Below are 11,638 nucleotides of genomic sequence, written 5' to 3'. Positions count from 1 at the left end.
GATGTTACACGGTAAAGTACGTCCAACCGTGGGAAACGATTCAACTAACACCTAATTGTAAGTAATATTGTAGTACGCGGGGTGGTAGCGATACGTGCACGGTAGCGTTTATGTAGATGCGTGCGGGGATATCTCCATGATCATACAACGAATTTTCCCTAATCATCCGGTGAAACATCTCAACCTGATCCTGAAATTTCGTATTAGACATGTTCGATCGTTTTTTACTTCGCGCGTGTGAATATGCAATCTATAAAAAAAAAAAAAAATGCGATGCAGACTGCTAAAGAATATTTTTCATTGTCAATCCAATACTACCTGTCGTCAATTTGACACTATCTGATGTTCAAATTCTGAATCGACCGCAAGAATTGTCCTATAGTAGTCCACATCGGTCACTTTAGGGTCAATTTTAACACCGTCAATTGTATACAGTGCATGTGCAAGGCGATCAGTAAAATTACGACGCGCTGATCAGCCCGGCGATTTGCGAACGAATGATACATCATCGACGTATCCGTATAATTCAAGGAGCACCATACCCGGTAAATGGCTGGACCGAAGAGCAGCGATGCATCACGGTTCGATGCAGGGCTCGAATGTCTACCCTCTGCGACTTGTGTCCCGTAACCCGCAACATGTGCCGTGTACCGGAGCCGTAGCAAGGATCGCGCATTCGCAATGCGACTACCACAGTGCCATTAGCTGTAATTATCGGAGGTAAAAATCGGGGAGGTACACGGGCGCAGGACCGTGCAGGCGTGGGTGTCCCGTCGTCGATTCCCTCCCCCATCCCCGCGATCCACCGTTTGCGTTAATTTATTCGCAAATTGCTCGAGCTGGAAGCGGTCTCGGTATTCCCCATCATTGTCCGGCTGCGTTCCGCAATAAAATATCGGTATGCGTTTTGCTCCGTACTTTTGTTTCACCTGTAAACTAATACCGCATATGCATGTCTTACCGTATGTTGACAAAATCTATTAATATATATGTATATACCGTTGAAATGCATGTGAATCGTATCATCAAGCGTATGAAATCGTTGCCGAGACAAGAAGAACTCCGCATGGTCTTGGTAAAGAAACGCGGTTCCCTGAGGGCAAAAAAAGTAATGGAGCCATGAAGATTCAGGACGTTCACCCTCATCTCGGATCTGGATATGTCTCTGTCATTCCCAGGCAACGAGACTGCGCGTTATACGTCAAAGAAAAGTCGAATCGTCCCACAGTTGGAATCGCGGGAAAGGCGGAGTGTCTCCGGACCAGTATATATGATATTCTGTATTTGTGCTCGGCATTATTGAGATGTTTTTCCGTCACGCCAGCCAACCAAAAATAAACCGAATTATTGGCTGTAGTAAAATAATAATCAATATCCGTCTCAACTTTATTTTACAAAACACAGGGCGCGTGCCTATTTAGGATAGGATGAAGTCATATACCTGCAGATTTGTGTACAATAGAATATATATACAATATATAATACCTATAGGTATAGAATATACCTAGACAGATTGGTATAACTATGCACATATACATATTTTATACAATGCATATACTACGATGTAAGAATTTTTTCTGTAATAAACCTTCCACTTCACGTAAATGTAATATATTTTTATTATTGGGTACTTCCCATCATTATCGATAAGATTGTTATATCATTTGATATCCATATGCAGCCAGCTCCTTTACCTGTACAAGCGTGCTAAAAACATCTACCGTATATTGAAATAATCAGTATGTTAAACTTTGAGCATCCTGTAGAAAGATACTCCTGTTGATACAGAAATAGATACACATACCTTTACAGTGTGGGTATTAACATAATTACATATCATGCTTATAAATAACATTGCAAATGTCTCAGGAATATATCGTTAGCGTTAATAAAATATATACCCTAGAAACGTTTGCAAGGCTTGAGACGATATTTCCACGTGCTTAATTTTGCAACATGTCACAAATTGCGTATAAATTTAAAAATAAAAAAGTATAGAGGGGAGAGTGAAAGAAACTAAAGCGTTACCTGTCCCTATAATAAATTCATTATATACATATGTGTATTTGAGTATTTTAACTGTTGAGTTTGAGACTCGAGAGCACTGAGTATATCGTTTCATTTGTCAGTTTCTATCATAATTATACAATCATTTTTTTGCCCATCGATCGGCCTCAATCGGAGATTAAGACATCCGATTTGATGGCTAAATCGTGGAGTATATAACTCATAGGCTCAGTTTTTGTTCACTTGATGCTGTCCTTATCAACAACCTGCAGTTCCGCTTACATTAAGGCTTGCCAAATTTACAGTTATGGAAAATCATAATGACGTCATGGTGCTTCTGATTATCATTTTTCTACCTATATACATCGTGCTTTTGAAACCATGCGCACCTGCTTGTAACCAGAGATTTTACTAACCATTATTAACCATAATTTTGTATTAGTTTTGTTCATCTTCACTTTTTCCAAAACCATTTTCATCTTAGTACTGTGTAATTTCTGAGACCGACGATTTTGGCGATGGGTGCTGGTTGCGAAAGAATAACACAAGACGCCTGTAGAGTTATACATGTTCGCCGATCATAATCCAAACCGGATTCATAATAAATACTCTAACTGAAGTACCTCTTTTGGTCCCCACGACATTATCCAACTGCCTCAGACACGTATCTAGTACCGTTTCTTACAAAGGATTGAAGCTGCTGCGCTGCGCCCTGAAAAGAACATTTTACAGTAAACATCGTAACGTAGTGCTACGCCGTTCGGTGACATCAATAGAGCTGTATGAAAAGCTTGATCTAATTAACAACAATAATGACTATGTATAGTTGGCAGAAAAAGAATTCCAGGCTGACCGTTATTGCCGCTCCGAGAAATCGACTGAAGGCCCTGGTGGCTCCGATCGCTGCATTAACGACCTGGCTTCTGACACTTCCGTCACCTGAACCGCCGGTAGGCGTCACTTCTGTGGAATCTTTCGGCCTCTGCTGGCTCCCGAAACTACCAAAGGACTCAAATATCGACGGCGGATAGGTCGAGCTGGGTGACCAAGTCGTCGTCGTGGTCGGAGGTTTTCGTGATGTCTAACAAAAATTGTACGACTTATTCCCAATGCCCGTCAACACTCATCGCGAATCAAAAACCTGAATGACAATAACAATTTACTCACAGTGCCTCCTAGCTGCACCCGGATACCCTTAGCGGGTGTCAAGGGACCGATGTTTTGAGATTTAAGGAGTGCAGCAAGAAGAGCCGCGTCGTTTCCGCCGTTGGTACTAGTGGCAATCGAAGACGCTGGTTGTACGCTCGCCTGGCCGCTCAAAATCGCCCTTAAAAAGGCTTCGTCGTCGCGCGAGATACCCGGAACGGGTTTACTGGATGGAGAGCCGCCCTTTTGCGCCGAGTTCAATAATGCTGCCAAGAACTTGGCATCGTCTTCCGGGGAGAAGGTTGATGTCGACAACGTTGGAACTCGTGGGTTCGGGTTGTTCAGTAAAACTGTAATCTCGTTTTTCACTGGCTGCTGCATTGAAACAGGAACATTTGAGCTTTCAGAATGCATTGGGTCTCCGGTTCCTACCGACGATTTTGACCCCTTTAGCGAACTCGTGGTTTGATTCAGCATCCGCGTCGTTGGTGATGGTTCCGAAGCTTGCACGTATTTCGAAGTAGTTGAGAATGGTCTTTTCGCTACCGTTGGTACGGCTATAGGAGGAGGGGAGAAAGGATTGCTTCCGAAAAGGGCGGTCAACAGACCCGAGCCGAAACCTTGATTGGCCGGTGTGGTGGTGGTTCTAGGACTGGATTTGGGCGCGGTGGGGACGGGTGACGCTGCTTTCGAAAATGAGGCGGCGTTCTGTTTAATTTTATCAGGTTTCGGGGTGATAACAGAGACTGGTACTTCCTTTCTGGTGGTTTGGACGATGGGAGTCGAGGTAGTTCTGACAATGGGAATCGGTTTCCACGTGAACTGAGTAGTAGGTTTTATCGTCGTTGGCTTCTGGGTCGTCGACGAGGGGAGCAGGTCAATTATTATGGGCCTCGATCGAGAATTCGACCTGGTAGACAGGTCGAATGAATTCGGTGATGCGTTTGAGGCTTGAATCGCTTTCGGGGAACGTGTTGGACCCATGTTGCCCAAAGCCAGGGAAAGTATCTGAAGTGGAAAATGAAATTAGAACTTTCAAAGTGAACAAGAATTGTGGACCAGTAAATAGATGGCATTTAGTATTATTTAAATAATCCTAATCGAGAAATAATAAGCGGTTCAGTTCCCTGTCGCGTTTATTGATGAAAGCCAATTTTCTGTCCCGGATTTGTGATGGGAACAATCGCGACGGGTTGTTCTGAACGAAATAAAAGTACTACTAATTCAAGTTTATTAGGATTTCTGAGAATAAGTGCCATATGAACTTTCTTGCATGTTCATCTGCAATTTAAATTCTTTCAGGGTAGTCAAGATATTCGATAAGTCGCAATTGTTACTAACTAGTATCAGGAATGTCCTATACGTGGTATGGAATCGTTACGTAACTGTATGATCTTATCTCAAATAATTAATCAGTCGCCACTACGTAATAATTACCAACAGTCATGCTAAGGCACAATCCATCCACGAGTTATACTTATGTTTGCAAATGTCTTTAAGGTCTGGTCGATTATTAATTATACTAGGAGCTTCGCCCCTGCGCGCTTTGCGCGCCAACCCCACCTCGGCGCTACGCGCCTCACTATTTCCTTATACAGTGTCTGTTAGACAGGTGAATTTATTTGTAGTGATTTGATGACAGGTCCGCAACTGTTGATCGGTTGTTTCCGATCAACCCGACATTGCTATTGGCTCCCTATGCAGGTCTGCTTAGATTGTTTTCGTAAACGAATCCGCTCACATGTACAAAACCCCCGATGCCGTGCATCCCCAATTGCATTTGGCAACTTATTTTGCTATAGTTATTATTGTCCCCATAATAGAAGAAATTTATAGCTTTGCTATAAGTAGAATTTCCATGGCTTCAGACAAATTAAAAACTCGTTATGATATTTGAGCCAGGGATATAAAATTTAATCCCGGAGATTCTGTCTGACTCTTTCAACCTCGAAGACAGAAAGGACAATGTCCGAAACTACAAAGAAATTGGGAAGGCCCTTACTTAGCGGTTAACCGGATCAAGGATTTACAGGATCCGAAAAAACCTATTTCTTCTCTGATATAACTCTCCTCGAGTTCTGTTTCATTACTTCTGCTGACATGTTTGCCAGTATTATACATTTGAAACGATACTCAGTCTCACCTCTGCGTGTCGATCTTGAGTGCCGTATACACAATACGCCAGCGCGCGAAAAAGACAATTCCCGTCGGGAATCATCTTGATAATTCTCGTTTACATGTTTATTTTTTGCGTGTCAGAAACAGATACCTATAAAAATATATGTCAAAGACTGTCATAAACAGCCGATGACAGCTGTCAAAGGAAGTTTTGTTTGCTAGATGCTTTTTGTTTTGATTTCGGCATCTCACCCCACCGCCAACTTCATGCGTACACTATTGTTATTACAATCTTTTTTACCTGTTCATTTGTTCAGAACTTTTTTATTAGATAGAGAGATAAGCTCACCTTGTTTGCTAGAAACTGCTCAGCCTGCGTCAAAGTCTTTGATGTAGACGTGTCATCGCCATTTGTTGGCTGTATCTAAAATATTAGACGTAAATGAAAACAACTAAATAATGCGTTGCGTCATAAATGAATGAGTCTAATGCGTCAGCAGGAATTTGGATGAATGTATACTTGGGCAGTAGCGGGAAAAACTCACCAGAGTGTTAAGGAAAGCCAAGTCGTCGAAAGTATTACCAAATGCGGTTTGCTTCGGGATGTTCAGTTTTTGTTGCGAAGGCCCTTCTGAATTCAAAGATGTCGCTATTTCTGGCGTTGATGGGGCAGTTGGGTTGGCAGTAGTTGTTGGAATCGTTAGTGCCAGAGTAGTTGAAGTCGTACTTGTAGTTGTTGGTACCGGTGTTGTCGTTGTCGTTGTAGTCGTCGTCGTCGTCGTCGTCCTCGGTACCAAATTAGATATGGGTATACTTGAGGTAGTTGATGGCAGAGTAGTCGTCGTCGTCGCCGTCGTCGTTGTTCTCGTTGGTTGCGAGGTAGTTGCAGTAGTTATTGTAGCTACCACAGCAGCATCCGTCAATGATGCAGAAGAACGAGTTACGGTGGTATCAATGGAGCTCGATCCAGGGATGAAAACTTCAACGAAGGGGTTGATAGGCCTCGGCAGTATAGTTGCGCTGTTCGCATTATCCTAGAAAAAAAATGGGGGTACAATTTTATCTTCCTGAAGTAACAGCAAACAATGTAACGCCAAAACAGTTGTTATTCTTAACCTGACAATGAATTACCTACCAGAAGCGTATTCGATGCTACAGAAGCGGTGATAACGGGGGAATTGGTTGTTACGCCGAGTATTTGATCCAGTGGATCTAGCCAAGGAAAGCCCGGACCAGCCGTCACTGGGTTTTCGGATTGACTACTCGGTAATATATCGAACGACGGTAGTGACGAGCCAACTGTGGACGCGGGACCAAGATTCGAGGAGCCCTGAGAAAAATTAATTGTTCAAACAGAGAGCTCTGAGAATATTAATATTGTAGTATCAAAATAATATCAATGTTAATTAATCAATCCCTCATTACTTACGGCGACCGAATTTATCCTGATGTTCTGAACTCGTGGGCTAGTGTTTAACGTGCTGTCGCTCCAGTAATTTACAAACTTGTCCTGTAGGAATTTAAATAAATTGCGTTGATGCTGATGTAAGGAAGAGAATATTTTCTCCTCATGTTCATTTTACCTGTCCGATGTACACGGAGCTTCTTTGATCATTGACTACCCTGGTTCGACTAGCCTCATCAAAGTCGGTATTTTGCCAAGTTCGTCGACCGTTTTGCACATTCGAATTCAAATTTGTATCCATGTTTCGAGGTGTGACGATTGTTGCGGCCCCAGGGATCGCCGAGGATGATCCAATGGTATTGGCGTTCGGGGATAGAGTTAGTAAATCCGAAATTTCCGATGCGGTGTTTGAGTTGGTTCCCATTTGAGTTTCTAACAAAATGTCACTCTGAAAATTTATAATTATCCATTAAATCACGGTGAAATCAATGTCGGTAGAATTTTACTCTACACTCTTACGTAACGATATTAAAAATAGATATGCTCAGTACAACACAACGAAAAAACCCAATTGTAAGCCTATTGGTTGCATTATGTGCGCTGATGCTTGAAAAGTGCAGAGTGAGAGAGAGAAGTAGATAATGTGAATATTGCTACTCCAGTACTTTCACAACTAGGTACAGGTAGATATGTGCATATTTGTGTTTACTGTTTTTTACCTGAAAATATTTTCATTGACGGTTCTTCGTATTTCTGATAATACAATGATTTAGTATACCGAGGATTAAATATTGATAAATTAAATACGTTTACAGAAAAAGAACACGAACACAAGATAATATAATATTATTTCAAAATTAATAGAGTTAACACAATGTCATTAGTTTGTTTATCTACAAGGCTCACGCGTTGAAATGAAATACTACAGGTAATATGAAATTGACAAATATCTAAGTCACAAGGACCAATAGAAATAGTAGAATTGCTGAATTTGATTTTCCGAAATCATTGTTCGAACAGTGAAACGAGTGTCGATGAAACCGCAAGTTTTTGCCTATCAGCAATTCATCAAATCATATTACAAAAAGAAGCGAGTACCATTTTCTTTGTGGCGCTAGCAGCACTCGATAAACCGGAAACTCCTCCAGTGTTTCCGGCAATCGTGTTACCAGTAAGTCCAAGATTGACGCCAGGAAAGTGATTCGCATTCTGGTTGAAGATACTCGCTACAGGTCGGTTATTATAGATTGCAGATATCTGGTTATGATAGCCTTGGTTAGCCTGGTTATAGAAAACAGGGCTGGGCCGGTTAGTTGTGGTAGTAGTGCTTAGTGAGAAGACGACCTCGACAGGGTTCCTTGGAGGGTCCGGTATAACGGTACCATTCGGAAATTTTCGTACCAATTTTCCATTCGGATAAATCCCAAATATTACGTATGGACTGTTGACGTTCCTTCCGTCGATCACGTTGTCCTCGGGTCGCTTCCGAACGATCGTTTTGTTCGGATAGATTCCGTAGACGTAATAATCTCGCAGCGGGGCCCGAGTAGAAGAACTGGGACTGAACCGAGGAGCCGGTGTCAATCTATTTCCGCCGAAACGCCCCATGATTAACGGAGCGGGGGATGTTACGACCAAACTCCCTCTGGGGTCAGGAGTGTTCTGAACTATTGGGGATTTAACACCGATCGCTTTATTTGTCGATGAGACTTGTGGAATTGTCGAAGACTCAATCGTATCAGCAACGGTCGGTAGTACGGGTTGAGAAGAAGTCGTAGGGGCTGGAAAATTAGTTGCAGTCTCCACGCTCGACGTGGTCGTGATCATCTGCTCACTGAATATTGTCGTTGAATCATCGACCTCGTTGAGTTTTTGTATCGCGTCTGCAGCAACAGTTTCTGTAGTAGCTTCGTTTACAGCTGAAGCTGTGGTTTCTGAATCTGACGAAATCAAGTTTTCATCAATGCCAAAGGTCGTTTGAGGCACTGCATCTGTCGTTGTCGCCATAGACGTAGATGTAGTCGTAGTAGTAGTCGTAGTCGTTGTTATCGATGGGAAGGTGGTGTCAACAATGGCAGTTGTGCCGATTATCGGAGATTGAGTGGTGGTCGTTGCAGAAATTTCTTCTGTCGTTACAGTGAAATCGACACTCGTTTGGATAGACACGGTCGTCGGTATGCTAGCATCGGGTAAATTCGTGATCCTAGTTATGGTGGAGACGTTTGGGTCGGTCGTCGAAGCGTTGTCTGATGCCTGGGATGTGGTTGTGGTAGGTGATTGGGTGATGGAGGGAGAAGGGGTGGTTTCGAGATCATTGGTTGATTCGTTCGGTCGAGTGGTTACTTGCATGTCGACACCAGCCGTCCCTTGGGCGGTTACGGTTGCAGTTGTAGTTGCGGTTACATCCTGTAAACGGGCAAGCAGAGTTGGCGTATCGGTTACGAGGCTAGGGGTGGATTCTGGTGTTGTACTTGTGTCTGAAAATGAGTTGGTGGTGATTTCGTTTGCCGTAGATTGGTTAGTGGTTAGCTGTGTTGTGCCATTATCTTGGGTTCCCGGAATTTCTGAGGCAACTTCGAAGCCTACGGTTGTTTCGGTATTTACAAGTATACCTGTCGTTAATGCAAGGTCTTGTATTGTTGTTTCAACGAGTGTATCGTTTTGTATCGTTATTGTCGTAACAGGTAGCGATTCGAATGGAGTCGTTCGTTCTAATGACACATCATTCAGCATAGTTTGTGTTTCGCTTTTCTGCGCAGCTATTTCTGAGCCTAAGTTATTATCTAAGAAACTTGTTGAAAATTGAATTGTACTAGCAGAATTGAATTCCGTCGTTGTCTGCTGTGATCCTTTCGTGGTTACCTCTTCATTGAACGTAACTCCCGTGGTTACTGCCGGCATCACGGCATTAGAATTTTCAGAGAGCCTAACCAAAGATGGCCCCACGGTCACAGGCGCCACCGCATTTGAGATCAATTCGAAACTATTCTCAACGGAATTTGGTGTCGTAGAGAGAGAAAATTGCATTGTGGTTGCTGCTTGTTCAGAAGCTGTCGATAGTGTCGTAGATAGTGAAACATCAAGCGACTCTGAAGTGGTGGCAAAATCATTTGGTATTATTATCGTTGACGCTGACAAAAATCGTAAAAGCATATCGTCTGCCTCAGCTGTACCATTAGACGATTTTAATTCGCCAGCACTGTCAGTTTCCTGCCTAACTATATTCTGACTGTTTTCTGTTGTTGTTATTGATGCTGGTGTTGCTGTTGTAGAATCATATTGGCTGGTTAACTGTGTGGATGTAACGGTCGTGATGTCTAAATCTGTTCCAGTTTGATCGTTTACCGTGATACTACTAATTAATCCACCCAACGGAGTGGTTGAAGCGTTTTCATCGGCGGCCTTTGTTCCTTGTTCTACTAATCTTTGAAAACTTTGTGTAGTTGTTGTGTCTATTGTGGTTGTAGTGCCAGATTGACTAACTGACTGTGTAGTTGTAAGCATTGCCAACTCTAACTCCTGACTAATTGTTCGGTTGGTTTGTGTGGCAGCGTCATCATTTGTTTCATTTATTACCTGGCTCACGACTGTAGTGGTTCCAAACAGAGCCATTATTTCCTGGCTGGTTGGGGTGGTCAAATCTTGGGTCGATGACGCTACGGTCGTTACGTCTGGGGTTTCGAAATCTGAAAGTCGGGCCAATATGGAAGGCGTTGTTTGGGGTGTCTTGCTAGTCGTATTGATTTCAAACGATTCGGAAGACGGTGTAGATTTAGAACTTGAAGAGACTGGTGTTGACATAGGAGACACAGTTGTAGGACCCTGATCGACATCGTCCACTTGCATTTGTAATCGCAATAAAGAAATGGGAGTTGTTTCGGAAATTTGAGTCGACTGAACTTCAGAAGATATGGTCGACATTTGAGAAAAGTCGATACTGATTTGCATCATTTCTTGCAGGGAGTCGAACGAGATCGATGGGGCCTCGGTTGTCAGCGAAACAGTGGTAGTTTCTAAGTTTCCCCCAGTAGTTGAAGTGAACACCGATGAGAGTGGAGTAGTGTCTAATAGGTTCGCGAAGGCTCCAGAGTTTTGAGGTGAAAAAGTTGTCTCAAGCTCGGAAGTGACGGTAGTGTCAGGCGCCGGTGTTGAGTTTGAATTTGAGTTTGTGTCGTCGGAGGGTGTCGTCGAAGGAACATCAAAGGGTTGCAAGGTAGCCCCACTCGCCGTAGGACTAGTTCTTACTCGAATAGACTCTGTGACAGACTCGGCTATTGTAAGAGAATTCGGAGTGGATTTGAGATTCGTGTCAACCACGAGGTCAGGCTGTACAGTGTTCGTTGTAGTTTCAGAGGTATCGAAACTAGTAATTGTAGTTGTATTTAATGGTTGGGTGGTCGTTATCGGATCTAGGGTAGTTTCTGGTTCTGTTGCTAAAGTATTTTCCGATATGCCAAGGCTTGTTACTGTTTCAGTTAATCGGCTATCAGTATTTGGTGTTCTGTTAATGTCGATATTAGCATTGTTCGTGTCGTTAAGGTCTGTAACGTTATCGTTTGCGTTATTTCTATCGTTGTCTACCTGGCCAACCCTCGCGGGTTGCTCTGTGTCAGTTTGTTGTTGTTCGTTGTTAATATTGGCTGTTTCCAATGCTTGATAATACGTCAGGATTTTCGGTTCTCCAGGATTCGACACATCCAATGGCGATGGGATTGCAGATACCTGAAATCAAAAGGTGCGACCCGGGGTGCTATACAGTTGCAAAATGTGCTCGGTGATAGTGCTAAGTGAATTTTATCAGTGATTGCCATTTGATTCTAAGAGAGAATATTTACACACATCGAAGAGATACAGTGCTGATGTTATGAACGCTATACGTATTGCTTATCTCCACAATCGTGCATGTCGGTGACAAAATATGTATACATGCGAAAATTACAAAACAATTTACAAAAGAACTAG

The 11,638-nt window shown here is 42.8% G+C and overlaps 1 protein-coding gene across 7 annotated transcripts in view; it reads right to left on the bottom strand.

Moving 5' to 3' along the window:
- Positions 1–1,595: 1,595 nt before the first annotated feature.
- The window catches only part of LOC107220038 (mucin-17), a 31,863-nt gene continuing 21,820 nt past the window's right edge, over positions 1,596–11,638 (bottom strand). For 2 of the 7 annotated variants that reach the window (XM_015658434.2, XM_046736782.1), the window contains 9 exons: positions 7,775–11,398; positions 6,855–7,124; positions 6,701–6,781; positions 6,407–6,601; positions 5,817–6,305; positions 5,621–5,695; positions 3,175–4,161; positions 2,861–3,088; positions 1,596–2,719 (listed from right to left, as the gene is read on the bottom strand). In XM_015658434.2, the coding sequence (XP_015513920.2) occupies positions 2,651–2,719; positions 2,861–3,088; positions 3,175–4,161; positions 5,621–5,695; positions 5,817–6,305; positions 6,407–6,601; positions 6,701–6,781; positions 6,855–7,124; positions 7,775–11,398 (6,018 nt within the window). In that variant the 3' untranslated portion in view covers positions 1,596–2,650. The remainder of the gene's footprint in view (positions 2,720–2,860; positions 3,089–3,174; positions 4,162–5,620; positions 5,696–5,816; positions 6,306–6,406; positions 6,602–6,700; positions 6,782–6,854; positions 7,125–7,774; positions 11,399–11,638) is intronic. The other 5 variants (XM_046736784.1, XM_046736785.1, XM_046736783.1 and 2 more) reach the window with 5 other exon arrangements.

Source organism: Neodiprion lecontei, chromosome 4 (genome assembly GCF_021901455.1).
Source record: "Neodiprion lecontei isolate iyNeoLeco1 chromosome 4, iyNeoLeco1.1, whole genome shotgun sequence".
In the NCBI taxonomy this organism is placed as follows: domain Eukaryota; kingdom Metazoa; phylum Arthropoda; class Insecta; order Hymenoptera; family Diprionidae; genus Neodiprion; species Neodiprion lecontei.
Note: the sequence above shows the minus strand (reverse complement) of the source record. Positions and strands in the feature narration are given on the sequence as shown.